Below are 20,771 nucleotides of genomic sequence, written 5' to 3'. Positions count from 1 at the left end.
TTTTTGGCAGAAGCTGGACTCATCTTTGGGACTCTGCTTACTGGGCAGCTGCAACTGGTGGTGGATTCTGCTCCAAGGCTGCACTATGGTGAGGGATCCGGTTATGGTGATGGATCCGGGTGGAGGAGAAGATGCACGCAGGTGGTGGGCTCTGTTGCTAGGAGCGTATGCAACAGAGCAAAGCTAAGTGGTGTTCCCCCTGTATTGTCATTTTACCTTGTGTGTGTTTAGTCCAGTGGTGGGATTAGTTTCCGCACCGACCAATTCCCTAGTGAGGGTTTAGGGTCAGGGCGAGTCAGGGTTTGAGGTACGCGTGCGTCGCCCGGTGCGGAACCGGCATAGGGAATGTTAGGAGTGCAGGGACTCTGGCTCAGGGGAGTGCAGGAGGTCTCCACATCCCTATTCCCTATCGCAGGGCCCACCATTGTTAATGTTACCCAGGTTCCCCTTTATTATTTAGATTCGCCTTGCTGGAGGCGGGGTTTCCAGACTACTTTATATATATACATGTAATATCTAAATTCGCCAGTTGGAAGCGGCGTATCCAGCTGCACGTGTTATTATTTAAATTCGCCCCACTGGAGGCGGTGTATCCAGGGTCACGTGTGTCATATGGGTTCGCCTTGCGGTACTCGCTGCGTCCAGACACACGTGACCGTGACAGGAGGTTTTGCCGTGATTGGTAATTCACATATTTCTGTAAACACTCGACTTTCTGTCTGTACTTGTATCCATCTAGTTTCCAGTAGCAGAAAGTCTGGACTGACTTACTGAGACTGAAATATATACGAAGACTTAAAAATACCCCAACAATGTATATTGGTGTGCGCTTCGAATACATTTCCCTTTTTCTACTTTTTATATTCTGGTGTAATTTATACTGAGCCTGTGAGAGTCTGTGTCTGACTCCGGAAATATAGACGGAAATTTACAATTACCCATAGACTGGATACACCTGGTATCTGCTGATACAGTACCTTTGTTCTAAATTTTTTATTGCGGTATAATCCATACTGAGTGAGCGTGTGTGGTTTCCTCCTTCTATATACACGGAGAAAAAGATTTTACCCTATACTATATACAGCTTCTATCTTGTTATACAGTACCTTTGTTCGACATTTAGTATTACGTCAAATCCATACTGAGTGAGTGACTGAGGGTGACTACGGGAATAGCTATACGGAGATTTAAATTGTACCCTATAATATATATACTTGCTATCTTGTTATCCAGTACCCTTTTTTCAACACTTTGTATTATGGTCAAATCCAGACTGAGTGAGCATCTGAGGGTGACTCAGGAAATATATACCGAGATTTCAAATTTGCCCAACACTGTATACAGCTGTACGCTTCTGATACAGTACCCTCTTTCGCTATTTTGATTCTGGTGTAATCTATAATGAGCCTGTGAACGTCTGTCTGTTACTCCGGAAATATATTTGGAGATTTAAGATTACACCAACACTGTATACAGCTGTACACTTGGGATACATTACCTATTTACTGCTTTTTATATTCTTGTCTAATCCATGCTGGGCCTGAGAACATTTGTGTCTGCCTCTTGAAATATATACGGAGATTCAGAATGTTTAAACTATACTATACATACCTTGTATCTGGTGATACTGTACCCTTTTTCAACTTTTTGTATTATTGTGTAATCCATACTGAGCCTGTGAGCATCTGTGTATGACTCATGAAATATATACGGAGATTTACAATTATCCCTAGACTGTATAGAGCTGTATGCTTCTGATACAGTACCATATACCTGCTGGTATTTTGGGTACATTTTCACAAAAATTAGTAAGTATTGTGGAAGAGGCCGCGGACGTGGGCGTGGGGGGCCAGCTGGTACTGAAGTTTCAAAAAATGCAAGCACTGAGTCGTCAGTGCAGGCTTCTGGTCAGGAGCAACCCCTTTCCTTGGGTCTTTCACCCACACCAAAAGTGAAGGATGCGGCAGCCCACTCTTCAGATTACTCCATGGAGCTCTTTTCACATACCATGTTTGGGTTCATTCAAAATGGGGCACATTTTATATGGAGCATTATTTGGGCCCATAAGACACTGGAGCATCATCCATGAGGCCCATCATATACTGGAGCATTCCAAATGGGGGACATCAGACACTGGAGCAGCATTTACGGGGCTCCTTATACACTGGAGCATTAGAAATGGGGCTCATTATATATGGAGCATTATTTGGGCCCATAAGACACTGGAGCATCATCCATGGGGCCCATCATATACTGGAGCATTCTAAATGGGACAGATCAGACACTGGAGCAGCATCTATGGGGCCCACTATACACTGGAGCATTAGAAATGGGGCCCATTATATATGGAGCATTATTTGGGCCCATAACACACTGGAGCATCATCCATGGAGACCATCATACTGTAGCATTATGTGGAGGGACCAATTCTGTATGGAGAAATATATGGGGCTCATTATTCTGTATGGCGCACCATGTGGTGGCCATAATACTGTATGGAGTAATATACTGTCCATTTTTTGAGCTATTGTAGAATTTAAAATAGACATCAGTCATGTCACGTAATAAGTGAAGTATTTTTCATTGTACTATACCTATATTTCTGTGCCGTATCGGAGCATCATGAATTGTGGTATGTGTTAAAGGGGCGCACTGACACTCTTTGGCCCGGGGCACACGAAAACATGGAGCCAGCCCTAACCCCCCCACAACTGTAGCCAAATAACTCCCAGTTTTCAATGTGTAACTATTATTATAAAGTAAATTAAGGTTGACAAGCTTAAGTAATAAGAACTGATGTTGGCATTGAAATGGGAACTGTAGGTGTGTTTACTGTCCTCCACTCCCTGCCGACTTTGCTTCCCCATTGACTTGCATTGGGTTTCGTGTTTCAGTCGGACCTCCGACTTTTCCCTATAGTCGGCCGATTTCGTTCGACTCGACGTTTGAATAAGTCGGGTTTCATGAAACCCGACTCGACCCTAAAAAAGGCAAAGTCGCTCATCTCTAGTTGGTGTGGTATCTCCGTGGCAGCTCATATCTGTGCATGCTCCAAGTTTGGGTAGTTTAGGCAGGTTTTCCATTTTTTCCTGTGTGTCACTGTACTTATATACAGCACTATTTAGCCAAAAAAAGCAAAAAATACAGGCCACACATTTGTCAGTGTGGTATCTCCGTGCAGCTCATATCTGTGCATTCTCCAAGTTTGGCCAGTTTTGGCCGGTTTTCCATTTTTGTCCTGTGTGTCACTGTACTTATATACAGCACTATTTAGCCAAAAAAAAGTAAAAAATACAGGCCACATATTTGTCGGTGTGGTATATCATTTGTCTGAGCCAAAAATTTGGCCATTTTAGGCCTACATATTGTAGTTTTTTTGCAGTCTGTTACCGTACTTATTGACACAAATCTGATGAGCCAAAAAACATTTTTACCTACAGTCCAGATAGGTAAAAGTGTGGTATCACATACAAGTTGGCTCCCAAATCAGCCATTTGTAGTGAATGTGAATAATATTCTAGTCCATTTAAAATGGGTAAGGCGCGTGGCAAGGGACGGGGAAGTGGACGTGATGGTGATGGTGCATGCTGAGGCCGTGGCCAAGCTGAAATTAGGCCACCAAAAACACCCACATCTTCTCGCTGGAACTTAGTGTCGAAAGTCCTAGTGTGAAAAGGTTGTTGGTTGAATAGCGGATAACACTTCCAGTTACTTATCCACCACCACCAGCACCCTGTCTTCCACACGGTCAAGTCACAGTAGCCGTGAATCTGGACAGCATATTCCTTAACCTCATCCTCCTTCCTCCCACCATGCTGAGTGCCCTGAGACAACTGATCCCACACTCGGACACTCCGAAGAGCAGTTCAGTTTTCCACTTGAAGATTCGTCGCTCACCCGGTCCACTTGAAGTGGGGCAAGAAGATACTCCATGTAGTGATGCACAAATATTTGAGCAGCCACGATCACAAGAGGTGGACGATGATGAGACATAATTGCCGGAAAGTCAGGAGGAGGACCAGGGTGCAGAAGTGGAGAAGTGGAAGATGTGGTGGTGGATGATATAGCAACAGACCCATCCTGGCAGGAGGACATGCAGAGCGAAGACAGCAGTACACAGGGGGAGGTAGGCGTAGCACCACTTCAGGAAGGAAGAAGCTGTGTAGTGGCTGCAGACAGAAGGCGTGCAACCGTTCCCCGTAACACCAATATGATGGAAGTTGCCAGTCCAACTGTTAGGTCTTCCCGAGTCTGGTTATTTTTTAAAGACTCTGCCGATAACCCCAAACAGGCCATTTGCAACTCCTGTCATGCCAGCATCAGCAGGGGTAGCAAAACTACCAGCCTTACCACCACCAGCATGATCAGGCACACGGCAGCAAAGCACCCGACTTAGTGGACCCAACCCCATGCTGCATGAACAGTGTATGCGGGTGACACCACAGCTTCTTCCACTGTTGTGTGTGCAAGCCAATAACCTGTCCATAGTGCATGCGAAGATGCCTCCTGCCCTGCACCTGCCGTTACCCACAGTCAAATAGTACCATCATCAAGCACGTCCACATCCTTGTCCCAGCGCAGCCTTCAGTTGTCCATAAACCAGTCATTGGAACGTAAGCATAAGTACGCAGTCAACGTCCCACAGGTCACAGTACTCAATTCTCATATTTCACGAAATGTTGCCTTTTAGGCTCATGGAGACTGAAGCTTTCCGCAACCTGATGGCGGTGGCCGTCCCAAGGTACTCTGTCCCCAGCCGCCACTATTTCTCCCGCTGTGCCATCCCGGCATTACACAAGCACGTGTCCCACAACATTACCCGTGCCCTCAACAATGCAGTTACTGGGAAAGTACACCTAACCACGGACACATGGACAAGTGCTTGTGGCCAGGGATGGTACATCTCGCTGATGGCACACTGGGTTAACGTAGTGGAAGCTGGGACCCATTCAGACCTTGGGATGGAACACGTCCTCCCTACGCCAAGGATTGAGGGCCCTACGTCAATCATGGTTGCCCCCACTGTGTACAGCTCCTGCACCTCCTCCTCTTCAGCCTCTATCTCTGAAATGAGCACATCAGTCACAAGCTGGCAGCACTGCAGCACTGCCAAAGCCAAGCGGTAACAGGCTGTGCTTCAGTTAATTTGCTTAGGTGATAAACCGCACAATGTGGAAGAGTTGTTGACAGCTCTCAAAGAGCAGGCAGATGTATGGCTGACACTGCTGAATCTCCAACCAGACATGGTTGTGTGTAACAATGGCAGGAGCCTGGTGGGGGCTCTGAGGCGAGGCGAACTGACACACGTACCATGCCTGGCCCATGTCCTTAACCTCGTTGTTCAACGTTTTCTAAAAAGCTACCCGGAGCTGCCGGATCTGCTGCTGAAAGAACGCCGCCTGTGTGCCCATTTTAGAAAGTCAGCTACAGTTTCAGTCGCCCTTGCCGTGCTTCAACAGCGACTGCAGATTCTGGCTCACCGACTGGTGTGCGATGTATCCACGCGTTGGAACGCTACACTGCATATGTTAGAAAAATTTGTGAGAAGAAGAAGGCAGTTGTTGAATACCAGCATCAACAAGGCCGTCGTTATTCAGGTTTGACTCCACATATAAGACCTCAGGAGTGGACATGGATGTCAGACATATGTAACCTGCTTCAAAACTTTGAGGAGCCAACCAAGATGGTGAGTGGCGATGACGCCATAATTAGCATCATCATCCCGCTCATCTGAATTCTGAAGCTCTCTGCTCACAATGAAAGAGGATGCATTGCAGGCGGAGCACGAGGACATGGATCAATGAACCATACAGGGTGATTACACACAGCCCAGCCTCATGTCATCCCAATGTGGATTGGTTGACAATGAGGAAGAGGAGGAGGAAGAACAGGAGCTACTTTCATGCGCTATAGATGGTACTACAAGCACAACTGTCATATTGTCTGTTCAGAATGGATGGTCTGAGGACAAGGAGGAAGAGGAAGAGGAGAAGGAGGACACCTTGGTCAGTCGTCCTGTTAGTGAGGACACGGAAGGCTTGCCTGTTACCAGTCTGGCACGCATGGCTGACTTTATGGTGCACTGCCTTTCCCGTGACCCTCGTATTGTAAAAATAATGGGTAACAGTCATTACTGGGTAGTGACACTTTTAGACCCAGGCTACAAGGAGAACTTTCAATCTCTTGTTCCAGAGGCAGACAGGTGTACTAAAATGGTGCAGTACCAGAGGGCCATTGTTGCAGAATTATTAAAAAAATTCCCATCTCAAAATGCTGGCGGCAGAGATAACAGTTCGTTGGCCAACCAAGGAGGACAGGCGAAAGAAACACAACTCCAATTTAGCAGAGGCAGGGGAACACTGACAGAGTTCTGGGACAGTTTTCTCAGACCCTCCCATTGCCCTGGCACTGAGGTGCAGGGCAATCTCACAAGGAATGTGTCATGATCCCAGTGCAGGTTTTTGAGCTGCACGCCGGGGGTTAATGTCTGGAGCTCTGTGCAGGTTTTGACCTGCACACTTGGGGTTAACGATTGTGGCCTCTTTCTGGTTCTGGGAGAGCTTCTTAAACCCCTGGGAGCCTTCAATCCCTGCCAGTTATACTTTTGCCTTTGGCCTAGTGTGCTGACCCCCATGTGCCTGTTTGTTGCTATAGCTTGTTTATATGGTTCTGACCCGGCTCTGTTTCCCGTTGTGAGTTTGCCTGTTGATTTTGTACTACGTTATTATCTGTGTATGACTCATTGCCTGTGACCTGACTACTCTCTGCTCGCCCCTTTGGTACCTTGCAGCTATCTCTGTGTGTGACCCATTGGCTACGTCCTGACTATCCTCCCTGTCTATGCCCCTTGGTACCTTTGTCTCGCAGTTATCCTGCTAGGAGTTCTCTTGCAGCTCCTAGCTCTCTGGAGTTTAGGCCACACCCCTAGCAGTCACGTGCTTCAGGTCCTGCGGCTCTGAAGTACGCATCTACTCGGTTGCTGCCCGCTCCACAGGTATCTTTGAGCACTGTTTCGCTTTACTCAGGACACGCGCACTGGCTCAGTGAGCAAGTTCATTGCGGTGTTCCTGACAGAATGCAATGTTTTCTAAGATACTGAGGGAGTACCTTGCTGACCGAACCAACGTCCTCCATGATTCCTCAGTGCTTTTCAATTATTGGGTATCCAAGCTGGACATGTGGCATGAACTGGCTCTCTACGCCTTGGAGGTCCTGGCCTGCCCTTCCGCTAGCATTTTGTCAGAGCGAGTTTTTCGTGCCGCTGGTGAAATTATCACACAAAAGCGCATTCACCTTTCAACGGAAAATGCAGACAGGCTGACTCTTATAAAAATGAACAAGGGATGGATTGGGCCAGACTTCTCGACACCACCAAATGATGACAGTGAAACAAACTCCAATGTAGTGTCTTTTTGGGAGGTGTATTCCCATGCACCTCTTCACAACCAAACATGGGTATACGCTTCCTGATTTTCGCTACTTGGTGTCCTCCTCCTCCTTCTCCTCATCCTCACCGTCCACCACCACTTGAACACCAGGGTGAACGTGTTCCGTCATGCTCCAGCCACACTATTTTTTGGCAAGGGTGTTATGATGCCAGTTACCAAATTTCAAAAAAATCTGTACCCTCTCAAGGGAAAATGTTTGCCAGCCCATACTCTTAGTGTATGGGCATTGCAAGTCTAGGAGATCCACTCCTATAAATTGGGCCTATTTTTTTAAACAGGTATTACTCCACGTCTCATCATCCACTGCCACTAGATCAACAGGGTTAACGTGTTACGTGCTGCTACAGTGAGTGTTAAATTATTAACAAGGGTCGGTGGTTATGCTGGGCGTAAAATACTTGTTCAGAAAAAGGATGAGGTGTACCCCACAGGGGAAATAGTTGCCAGCCCATACACTTTGTGTATGGGCATTACAAGTCTATGAGACCCACTGTTTAATAATGGCCCTTTAGGAAGATTAATGCTGCCTGATGCCCCTGTAAAAATAGGCACTGTGACTTTAAGAGTCCCTCCTTCATAAATGAAACAAGATTTCTCTGCTTATGTGTCACACACCACATGGCCAGCTAGAGTTGGTAAATATTACAATGACATTTCCCAGTGAATGCATTTGTTTTGGTTTAAAGCAATGTTAAGATTGAAAAACACTTCAAAAACGCTGCGTGTGAACATAGTCCAAGTGGTGGAGGATCATTTTGGTCTGGGGTTAATTATTTTGCCTTACATACAAGTCATTAACTTGGAAAGGATGTACCTTAACATATTTCCCAGCAAAATCCGTTTTGGTTTCATTTTATGTTTTTTGGTGCACCGGTAAAAATGGCATGAAACTCTGACAACATTGTTTAAAGCTGTGAACTAGGACTCAGGAATGCTTCCAGGGGCGATCCCCATGATGTCCCCATGTCATTTGAGCAGTGTTTCCATCATTTTCAGACTTTTTAGAGCCTAAAAGGACCCCCGGGGATCGCGGTAAAAATGCTCGGGTCTCCCATGGACTTACATTGGCCTTGTTGTTCTGTCCGAGTACCCGAGTATTCCAATTTGCTCGACCCCAGCATCGAGCACCCGAGCATTTTAGTGCTCGCTCATCACTAGCGGGATCCCCTATGTCTTGAGGTCCTACAGAAGTGAAACTGCGGTACCGCCTAGGGTGCTTCTACCCCATGATGTGCGTGAGGACAAAGAATTGAGGAAAGGGAAAGTGCAGGAGGAATTCTGTATGGACTGTAATGCTACTGATGTGCCCAGGACCGTTGAAGAGAAAAGTAAAGTCGTTTGTTTGCCACCTGAACCGGTTTCTGTGTCCGTTCTTTCCACCCTATGCACTGAAAACCGAGCGTAAAAGAGCTGTGCAGCATCGCAGTGGGATCCCTGATGGTGAACCAGAACCTCATACAGGCATGCTGGCAGAAGCTGACAGTTTTTCTGTGGGAGGAGGCCAGGACACCAGGGCCCTGGTGACCTCGGCCACGATTTCTGTTCTGGCCAAATCCTACATAAGTACCAACCTTATGCATTTTTTCACTAAACTATTTAGTACCAGTCATGACACTTGTTAGTTGACTTGAATTATTAGATAGATGGGGTTCTTTGTCCTATTTGGTATCTGTTGTGTTACTTTACATCTCTTACTTTGTACATGTTAGGCCGGTTTCACATTTGCGCTTAAGGCCGCAGCGTCGGCCTGCGCACGGCCGCCGCTAAGCCCTGCCCCCTGCCGTGCCTCCTCCGGTAGCTCCGCCTCTGGGTGCATGACGCTGCATGCGTCATGCGTCCCCTATCTTTATCACTGAGGACGTAGGCCGTGCGCAGTATGCGTTTGGCGGCGCCTGCGTCCTTTTGACGGTGCGCCGAGCGCAACCAAATTGCAACAGGTTGCGCTTGGCGCTGGTCGGCACACCGTCAAAAGGACGCAGGCGCTGCCAAATGCATACTGCGCACGGCCTGCGTCCTCAGTGATAAAGATAGGGGACGCATGACGCAGAGGCGGAGCTTCCGGAGAAGGCGCGGCAGGGGGCGGGGCTTAGGGGCAGCAAATGTGAAACCGGCCTTACTGGTGCCACTTTTAGGAATATTCTGTTTTGGTATATGTATGTCATTGTATTTAAAACTTTTTTAAGTATATTTAATAAATTTTTAGTTTTTATGAGACCTTTTGTGCACTTGTTTTCATATGTTGATTGGTATGATATGTTATATCCCTGCCTTTAATGTGGGCTCACACTCACACACTGTTAACTTGTTAAATTCCACTGTCAATCTTTGACAGCGGCATTTAACAAGCACCGATAGGGGGCGCATCATTCCACACTCCTATTGTCGCGCTCGTAACATGATCACAGGGTTGCTAATGGATTGCCATGACAACCAGGGTCTGCTGATGACCTTCATGTCTGTCATTACAACCTTCCTGTGAACGTCGGCCTGTGATTTCTGCTATACATAGCACAAATGATCAGATGATTGCAGTTTCAAGTAAAAAAAACACAAAAAAGTTAAAATCACCCCCTTTTGACATGTATTTTTAGAAGTAAATATATAAATATATGTATATATACACACACACAGGCTGTGCTTCATGTGCAATAGAAATGCATGCAAAAAAACGCATCATGCGTTTTGCATGCGTTTCCTTTTTTTAGGGGCATGCGTTTTAACCAGTTTCTAGCCATGTTAACTCTTAAAACGCATGTCAGTGCGCACGCCTGCATTCCCATAGACTGTATTGTGTCATTTTTGCGCATTCCGTGCGCAAGTGTGCGCATGCGTTTTTTTGACACAGGTTGGACGGACCAAAAATGCAACAGGTTGCGTCTGGCGCGCCTAGGTGCACACTACAAAAAATGCATGCACACGAAAATGCATACAAACACTTGCAAATGCTAGACCATGCGCCCCCATGCTAAACATAGGGGTGCATGGCGCAAGCGCACGGACGAGCACGATGCGCTGCACTAAAAAACGCTAATGTGAAACCAGCCGTAGGGTCCTGTTTCACTTGGCGACGCACCAGCGATCCCGACAATGATACGACCTGTTAAGGATCGCTGGTGCATCGCTAAATGGTCACTAGTAAGCTGCAAAACAGGCAGATCTCTTCAGCGACGCAGCAACCATCCAGCGATCCTTGGCAGTCGTTGGTACCTTGTCACACAGCAGCTTTTCTGAACGATTCCAGCATACGTCCCTGAGTTCTGCATCACCAACGAGGTCGCTTGTTGGGTCAAGCACAGCGATGCGCGCTGGTCAGCGGGACGCCGACGATGAAAAAATGGCCCAGGACATTCGAGCACGATCAGCGATATCCAGCAGGGGGGCCGGTCGCCGCTACGTGTCACATATAGCGAGATCGCTGGTGAGGTTGCTGTTGTGTCACAAAATCGGTGAAGCTTCAGCGATCTCGCAAGCGATCTCGCTATGTGAGATGGGAGCTTTACCCTTTGATGGTATTTGGATGTTGCTGCTTTTCTTGCCTCCTTATATGGTAACCATGAGGTTACCATATCCCTGTGGGATGCCGAGGTACTTGTAGCATGTCTGTACATCTGCTATGTGCCCTGCTGGTAATTCCACTCCATCAGTCTTGACTACCTTGCCTCTCTTTATTACCAACCGGCCGTACTTCTCCAGTCCAAAGGACATCCCGATGTCTTCACTGTAGATCCTTGTCAGGTGGATCAATGAATCGATATCTTTTTCGTTTTTTGCATACAGCTTGATGTTATCCATGTAGAGGAATTGGCTTATGGTACTTCCTCTCTTGAACTTGTATCCATAGCCAGGCTCTGTAATTATCTGACTGAGGGGGTTCAAGCCTATGCAGAACAGTAATGGGGCAATGCATCACCTTGGTATATGCTGCATTTGATGGTCACTTGTGCTAGTTGTCTTGAGTTGACTCCCAAATGTTTCTCTCCATAGCCCCATTGAGTTTCTGAGGATGTTCTTAATTTCCTGTTGACATTGTAGAGAATCAAGCATTCACAGATCCATGTGTGTGGCATTGAGTCATAGGCTTTCCTGTAGTCAATCCAGGCTGTGCTGAGATTGGTCTGTCTGGATCTTGAGTCTTGAGCGACTGCTCTATCTACTAGGAGCTGGTGCTTGGAGCCTCTGGTGTCGGTCCCAATGACTTTCTGGGCTGGATTCATATACTAGTTCATATGGCTCTGTAGCTTGGTGGCTATGATGCCAGACAGAAGTTTCCATGTTGTTGTTAGGCAGGTTATTGTGTGGTAGTTGGATGGAACTGTTCCTTGGTGAGGATCCTTCATGATCAGCACTGTTCTACCTTGTGTTAGCCAAGCTGGGTGGTGGCCTTCTTCTAACAGATGGTTCATCTGCTTTGCCATGTGTTCATGTACCCCTGTTAATTTCTTTAGCCAGTAGGTGTGGATCATGTCTGGGCCAGGTGCTGTCCAGCTCTTCATGTTATTGGATGTTGGATGTCCGCTTCTGTAACGGTGACTGGTTCTTGCTCTAGGTGGTTGCTGTGTTTCATTCTCAGATCTTGCAGCCACATTGCACTGGTGTTGTGTGTTTTTCCTTCTCCCATTTGTTCCTCCAGTATTGTTCAGTCTCTGCTGTTGGTGGAGTTGCTGCCTTTGTGCTGTTACTCTGTAGTTGGGAGTACACCTTGGATGGTTCTTTGGAGAACAGGGCATTTATCTTCTTGGCCTCAGATTCTCTAGTGTATCTCCCTAGTCTTGCAGCGAGTGCTGTGAGCCTTTGTATAGCAATCTCTAGAGCTTCAGCTGGGGTCAGGCCTTTGTACTTGTCCAGCTTGGGCTTATTCTTGATTTTTACACTCTTCTGTATTTCTGTTAGTTGGCTGACTTCCCTTCATGTCACCTTGATTTTTGTCCCCAGTCTTCTTTTCCAAGGAGGCCATGAACTTCTGTTGTTCTTGCTGATTGTATAGCCAAGCTAAGCATTTCCATGATGGCTGAGGCAGTAGCATAGACCTGTTTATTAGTTAGAGTTATGGTGGTGGTAGGTATTGAAGAAAGTGTTCTATTGGCATCTTCTAGCTTACTGTCTGGTAGTGTTTCTTCTCTGACCCTCGGCAATCGATCTCTGGTATTGATGGTATTTAGTTTATCTAAGATCTTCTGTTTCAGATCAGCTGCAGTCCTCTCTAGTTGCAGGGTTGGATCAGGATCTTCAGGGGGTTGCACATGTTGTTCTTACAGGTCTTCATGTGGGGTGGATCTGCGTGTGTGCAGTTGAAACGTTGGGTGACTAGTTCTTGTTTCTCAGTCAGTGGACATGCAGGTCTTGTTGTCCATCCAGAGTTTCCACATACGCTTTATATATCCTCTCTCATTTGGTCTGCTGTCATAGTAACATTTCATCAGATCCAGGAAAGTATTCAGACTCCTTTAAATTTTTCACTCTTTGTTTCATTGCAGCCATTTGGTAAATTCAAAAAAGTTCATTTTTTTTTTCTCATTAATGTACACTCTGCACTGTATTCCTCCGCCACTTAAAAAAAAAAAAAGTCCCTAGTCTCACTTTATGCCATTGCTGAGTGGGAATTTCCCACACAGCAATGGCATAAAGTGAGACTAGGGACTTTTTTTTTTTTTAAGTGGCGGAGGAATACAGTGCGGAAGGATACCTACCTTCCGTCATTGGATTCCTGCAGCCCGTAGAGAACGGCAGCAACAGCTGATGCTGCAGTTCTCTACCCAAGATCGTCGTGGGACACACTCGTGGACTGCTTCGGATCGTGGGTGAGTATTTTTGTGGTTTGTTATGTTAATATTTATTCCGTAAAAGACAATGGCTTCGGGGAACAATGTGACAAGTATTGGTAAGTATGTTACTCTATGTTATATGTACTGTATGTCTATGTATGTATTGTATGAATGTATTGTATGTAGTATGTATGTAGTATATATGTGGTATGTATGTAGCATGTAGTATGTATGTAGTATGTATGTAGCATGCATGTAGCATGCAGTATGTATGTAGCATGCATGTAGTATATATGTAGTATGTATGTAGCATGTAGTATGTATGTAGCATGCATGTAGTATATATGTAGTATGTATGTAGCATGTAGTATGTATGTATGTATGTAGTATACACTCACTGGCCACTTTATTAGGTACACCTGTCCAACTGTGTGTTAAGACTTAATTTCTAATCAGCCAATCACATGGCGGCAACTCAGTGCATTTAGGCATGTAGACATGATCAAGACAATCTCCTGCAGTTCAAACCGAGCATCAGTATGGGGAAGAAAGGTGATTTGAGTGCCTTTGAACGTGGCATGATTGTTGGTGCCAGAAGGGCTGGTCTGAGAATTTCAGAAACTGCTGATCTACTGGGATTTTCACGCACAACCATCTCTAGGGTTTACAGAGAATGGTCCGAAAAAGAAAAAAAATCCAGTGAGCGGCAGTTCTGTGGCCGGAAATGCCATGTTGATGCCAGAGGTCAGAGGAGAATGGGCAGACTGGTTCGAGCTGATAGAAAGGCAACAGTGACTCAAATTGCCACCCGTTACAACCAAGGTAGGCAGAAGAGCATCTCTGAACGCACAGTGCGTCGAACTTTGAGGCAGATGGGCTACAGCAGCAGAAGACCACACTGGGTACCACTCCTCTCAGCTAAGAACAGGAAACTGAGGCTACAATTTGCACAAGCTCATCGAAATTGGACAGTAGAAGATTGGAAAAACGTTGCCTGGTCTGATGAGTCTCGATTTCTGCTGCGACATTCGGATGGTAGGGTCAGAATTTGGCGTAAACAACATGAAAGCATGGATCCATCCTGCCTTGTATCAACGGTTCAGGCTGGTGGTGGTGGTGTCATGGTGTGGGGAATTTTTTCTGGGCACTCTTTGGGCCCCTTGGTACCAATTGAGCATCGTTGCAACGCCACAGCCTACCTGAGTATTGTTGCTGACCATGTCCATCCCTTTATGACCACAATGTACCCAACATCTGATGGCTACTTTCAGCAGGATAATGCGCCATGTCATAAAGCTCGAATCAACTCAGATTGGTTTCTTGAACATGACAATGAGTTTACTGTACTCAAATGGCCTCCTCAGTCACCAGATCTCAATCCAATAGAGCATCTTTGGGATGTGGTGGAACGGGAGATTCGCATCAGGGATGTGCAGCCGACAAATCTGCGCCAACTGTGTGATGCCATCATGTCAATATGGTCCAAAATCTCTGAGGAATGCTTCCAGCACCTTGTTGAATCTCTGCCACGAAGAATTGAGGCAGTTCTGAAGGCAAAAGGGGGTCCAACCCCTTACTAGCATGGTGTACCTAATAAAGTGGCCAGTGAGTGTATATGTGGTATGTATGTAGCATGTAGTATGTATGTAGCATGCAGTATGTATGTAGCATGCATGTAGTATGTATGTAGCATATATGTAGTATGTATGTAGTATGTATGTAGCATGCATGTAGTATATATGTAGTATGTATGTAGCATATATGTAGTATGTATGTAGCATGTAGTATATATGTAGTATGCATGTTGCATGCATGTAGTATATATGTAGTATGCATGTTGCATGCATGTAGTATATATGTAGTATGTATGTTGCATGTAGTATATATGTAGTATGCATGTTGCATGCATGTAGTATATATGTAGTATGTATGTTGCATGTAGTATATATGTAGTATGTATGTTGCATGTAGTATATATGTAGTATGAATGTAGCATGTATGTAGTATGAATGTAGCATGTATGTAGTATGCATGTTGTATGTATGTAGCATGTAATTTTTTTTTTTTTTTTTACATTCAACACATTAGCCGGATGATGGGACTACTACTGTCCCATCATTGGCTAATGTGTCAATCACTGTCATGGTAGCAGGCATCGCCCGATGGGACTTGTAGTCCCATCGGACGATGCCTGCACAGACCCCCGAAGCCTGCACAGCCCCCCGGCAGGCCGGCACAGCCCCCCCCCGGAGCCTGCACAGCCCCCCGGCAGGCCGGCACAGCCCACCGGAGCCTGCACAGCCACCCCGGCAGGCCGGCACAGCCCCCCGGCAGGCCGGCACAGACCACCGGAGCCTGCACAGACCCCCTGGCAGGCCGGCACAGCCCCCCGAAAGGCCCGTACAGACCCCAGAGAGGCTGTACAAGGGAAAAACAGGATTTTTCTTATTCCGATACCGGAAGTCCCATAGACTTGAATGGGACTTCCGGTATCGGAATCGGCGATACCGATACTTTTTTTTAAGATCGGCCGATCCATTCCGATCCGATACTTTGAAGTATCGGACGGTATCGCTCAACTCTAGTTACTACTCATATCTTCGCAGCTTGTGCACACAGGCATATTTTATTTATCCACGCAATGAACATTTGTTCCAGGTACCTTGTTATCTTTAGTTGATCCGTAGAGGATTCTTCTCATAAAACAACATTCGTTTCTTTAGTGCAAACCTGTTAATTTTTTTCCTTAAATTATTTTTGAACAAGGTGTAAAAATTATCTTTGCAGGTTTTTACAGTATATATGTAAGGCATGACTATACAACAAGAGGCTAGTCCGTATATTCACTTCAAGGAATGTCATGCTTGCTCTTTTCCTTTTGTTAGACAGTAAATTGATATAATAATTTTGAAAACAAAAATCTAAAGGGGTTTTCCAGGCTAAACAAAGATTTCTGTAGTCACACTATTTCACTGCACAATGTCAAATCCTAAGGGTATCTGCACACGATCAATAAACGCTGCGGGTTGGACACTGCGTACTTGTGCAGCGTCCAACCCGCAGCGGCCAGACGTTACAGCACAGTGGATGGGATTTCAAGAAATCCCATGTCCACTATGTGTCCACAGGCGCCTGCAGATCACCTGAGTAGACGGACATGAGGCGCGTCTTTCCAGACTGCAGCATATCTATTTATCTTGTGGAGACACGAGCCTCCACAAGATAAATTTCACCCGTACAATGTATTGGACGTGGTTCAGTGAACACATGCGGATTCACCTGCGTTCAATCGCAGACAGTGCTTTGGACAAGGCGGACATGTGCTGCATCCAAAGTGCTGCCAATTCCGGAATGTGTGCACATACCTTAACAGTATGCAAGTAAGCAACATGCTTAAAGGGAACCTGTCAGCTGTTTTGGCCGCTATAAGATGTGGCTACTACCTTTCAGGGCTTATCTGCAGCATTCTATAATGCCTAAAAGATAAAAAAAATTAGTTTTACTATACTCATCCGGGTGGGTGGTCCGCTGCGGTCCGGTCGGTTGGGTGTTGCAGGTCCGGGTCCGGCACCTCCCATCTTCTTGCGACGCCACCCTTCTGCTTGCTTCATGGCTCTCCAGCATCGCACTCCTGCGCAGGCATACTTCACTGCCTTGTTGAGGGCAGAGTATAGTACTGCTGTGCACAGGCGCTGGGTCTCTCTGATCTTTCTCGGCGCCTGCGTACTGCAGTACTTTGCCCTCAACAGGGCAGAGAAGTACGCCTGCACAGGAGCATGATGCCGGAGAGGCATGAAGCAACAGAAGGGTGGCATCGCAAGAAAATGGGAGGCACAGGACCTGCGACACCCATCGGACAGGACCGCACCGGATCGCACCCCAGGGTGCATACAATAAAACTTATTTTTCTTATCTTGCAGGTCGGATCGGGGGCTTATCTACAGCATTATAGAATGCTGTAGATAAGCCCTGAAAGGCAGTGGCCGCACTTATAGCGGCCAAAACAGCTGACAGGTTCACTTTAAACACTGCACACTGTCAGGATTGACAAAACTGCAGTAGGATAAAAGCTCTGCAGAAATATATGTTTAGCCCCTGTGAGGGTTCACGCTCACTGGCAGCAGTTGATGTAGGCAGGAACTTGCGTGGTGAAAAACAGGTTGATTTAGTACAGTCCATAAATCTCTAACACAAAAGTAAAGCAAACAACCTTTCTCCAGCATACAAATCAGGATAAGGAGAAACAATAGGGTTTAAATGTCCAGATCTTGCTCAACTCCTGTCAAGGAGACCAGCTCCAATAGATCTTTCACTTTGGTTCACAGCCACAACTGTGGCAGCTTCCTTAAATAAGCCACTCAAACCTTGGAAGTAGAGATATGTGAATGGCCAATCCTGCCCAGCTCTTCTAACCGTTCCTAAAACCTAGACCCAAAATACAGGCCAATTAAAAAACCTTTTCAGCCAAAACAGAGTTGGAACCTGCTTTTCCAGGCTTCACATCACAGAGGCTAATCACCTCGATGACAAATATATCCCGCCTAGGACCTGTCCAGCTGCCACCTTACACCCCTTTAAATGTTTTTATATTTTACTTACACGTGACCAGTTTCATGAGCTACTACAAAGGCTGAAGAGAATCCATCTTCATGGTTCAGTGTACAACTTCGTATTGAATGACACATTCCTGTAACTGGTGCATAACCTAAGGGAAAAGTAGAAAATAATAAATTTAAATGCCATAAACAGATTCTGCTATTCTAGCACTTAGGAGCTCTGCATATGGAGTTTGCAAACTATTATAGGAAAATCTGTGCTCCAAGAGGCAAATAGCGCTCTGTCCCTCCCAAGTCTCATCATATAACTAAGTAGTACTGTACAGCCCCATATGGGGTATCACTACATTCAGCAGAAATTGTGGGACAAATTTTGGTGCCATTTTACCTATTTCCCAGTGTGAAAATGTAAACTCAGTGGCTAAAACAAAATTTTGGTGGTAAAAATGTAATTATTTTTTTTGTTCACTGCCCAATGGTATAACATTCTGTGACACACCTGTGGCATCAATATGATCACGGCAGCCCTAGATGAATTCAATGAGAGGTCTAGTTTTTAAAATGGGACACTTATGGGGGGGTTGTGCTGTTCTGGCACCTGACATGGCACCCTCAAACCAGTCCAGCAAAATCTGAACTCCAATATAGCGCATCTTCACTTCTGAGCTCTGCACTGTTCCTTCAAAGTTGTTTTCAATCACACATGGGGTATGGGTGTACTCAGGAGAAATTGCAAAACAATGTTGTAGTCTATTATCTCTTTATATCCTTGTGAAAATGAAAAAAAATTGGGACTAAAACAACATTTTTGTGGGAAAATTTTTTTTCTTCATTTTCACAGATCAACATTTTAAAATTCTGTAAAGAACCTGTAGATTAAAGGTGTTCACGACACATCTAGATAAATTCCTTGAGGGGTATAGTTTCCAAAATGGAGGTCACTTGCAGGGAATTTCCAATCTTTTGACACATTAGGGGCTCTCCAAATGCAACATGTCACTCGCAGAACATTCCATCAATATCTGGGTTGCAAAACGTCACTCCATTTTTTCTGAGCCCTGGCGTGCTGTTGTGAGTTTATTTTCCCCTCCGTCACTGAGGCCTGGTGAATTCCCTATTCTAGTGAAGGAAGGTAGTGAGCCTGATTATCAGGCACCTGGGACTAATGAAGACGATTGGCTGAGTGGAGTCACTGACTCGATTTAAGGCTGCCTACGCCCTTTCTGCCCTGCGGGTGATTTCTCTGTGGACTCTTGGACACCAGTCTGATTCCTGCTCTCCTAAAGCTAAGTTTTCTGTTTTGCCTTTTTGCATCTAAGATTTGTTTTTGTTTTTCTTACTTTTTGGATTCTGCCACTCCCTGCTGGACTGTGCAGTGTTCCTAGAGCTCTGTCTTCTGAAAGTACCTGAGTGCTGATTTAGTTTTTGAAGCTTAGTTGCTTCAGGGCCATTTTTATATCAGCTTGTTGGCTTTTGTCTCTGTTAGGGTTTTGGCAGATTGCAGACAGCAGCCTTCCTATCCGTTCCTATCTAGGTAGTTTTTGGGCCCCGTCTTTGCTCTGCCTGTCTTTCTGTCTGTGTAAGTGTTTTCATCTTGCTTCACCGTCATTATATGTGGGGGGCTGCCTGTTGCTTTGGGGTCTGCTCTGGGGCAGTTAGATTTCCCCTTTCCTTCTTTAGGCCTATGTATCTCTCCGGCTGCGATCGAGGGGTCTAGGTCATCGTAGGAACCCCCCACGGCTACTGCTAGTTGTGTTGATAGGTTCAGGGGTCTGCAATTTGATAGTTGCCAACTTCTCTGGTTTTCAGGACTAGCTAGCATTTCTGTTTTTGCCTCCTACGGTGACTCAATCATAACAGCGTGCACTCTAAACATTACAGTAGTTTTACACAACATATGGGGTATCTGCATACTCTGGAAAAATTGCACAACAAATTTTATGGTGCATTTTCTCCTATTACCCTTGAGAAAATAAAAAGTTGGCGCTAAAACAAAGTTTTTTGGCGACAAAAATTTGATTTTTTATTTTTACTTCCATGGATCAACGTTATAAACTTCTGTGAAGTACCTGGGGTTCAAGGTGCCCAACACACATTTAGATAAGTTCACTGAGGGGTCTAGTTTCCAAAATGGGTCACTTGTGAGGGTTTCCACTGTTTAGGCACATCAAGGGCTCTCCAAACATGACATGGCGTCTGCTAATGCATCCAGCAAATTTTGCATTCAAAAAGTCAAATGGTGTTCTTTCCTTTATGAGCCCTTTCATGTGCCCAAACAGTAGTTTTCCCCCACATATGGGGTATCGGCGTGCAACAAGTTTTGAAGTTCATTTTGTCCTATTACCCTTGTGAAACAAAAAAATGGTCTAAAGTAAAATTTTTGTGAAAAAAGTTAAATGTTCATTTTTTTCTTCCACATTTCATTAATTACTGTAAAGCACCTGAAACTTCTTGAATGTGGTTTTGAGCACCTGGAGGGGTGCAGTTATTAGACTGGTGTCAATTTTGGGTATGTTCTATCATATACTGAGGGTATGGAAACTATTCAGACCCCTTTAAATTTTTCACTCTTTGTTTCATTGCAACCATTTGATAAATTCAAAAGAATTCATTTTTTTCTCATTAATGTACACTCTGCAACCCATCTTGACTGAAAAAAAACAGAAATGTGGAAATGTTGCAAATTTATTAAAAAAGAAAAACTGGTCATGGTAATAAGTATTCAGACACTTTGCTCAGACACTCAAATTTAAGTCACATGCTGTCCATTTCCTTGTGATCCTCCTTGAGAGGGTTCTACTCCTTCACTGGAGTCCAGCTGTGTTTAATTAAACTGATAGGACTTGATTTGTAAAGGCACACACCTGTCTATATAAGACCTCACAGCTCACAGTGCATGTCAGACCAAATGAGAATCATGAGGTCAAAGGAACTGGCCAAGGAGCACAGAGACAGAATTGTGGCAAGACACAGATCTGGCCAAGGATACAAATGAATTTCTGCTG

General features: G+C 45.4%; 1 protein-coding gene across 4 annotated transcripts in view; it reads right to left on the bottom strand.

The window, feature by feature from the left end:
• Window positions 1-20,771, bottom strand: part of LOC141087889 (A disintegrin and metalloproteinase with thrombospondin motifs 2-like) — an 851,362-nt gene that overhangs the window by 407,700 nt on the left and 422,891 nt on the right. For all 4 annotated transcript variants that reach the window (XM_073573740.1, XM_073573737.1, XM_073573739.1 and 1 more), the window contains one exon: window positions 17,810-17,915. In XM_073573740.1, coding sequence (XP_073429841.1) covers window positions 17,810-17,915 — 106 coding nt within the window. The remainder of the gene's footprint in view (window positions 1-17,809; window positions 17,916-20,771) is intronic.

Source organism: Dendrobates tinctorius, unplaced genomic scaffold (genome assembly GCF_039654945.1).
Source record: "Dendrobates tinctorius isolate UK_male_01 unplaced genomic scaffold, ASM3965494v1 ptg000036l, whole genome shotgun sequence".
Lineage (NCBI taxonomy): Eukaryota > Metazoa > Chordata > Amphibia > Anura > Dendrobatidae > Dendrobates > Dendrobates tinctorius.
The sequence above is the reverse complement of the archived record's forward strand: the minus strand, read 5'-3'. Positions and strand labels throughout refer to the sequence as shown.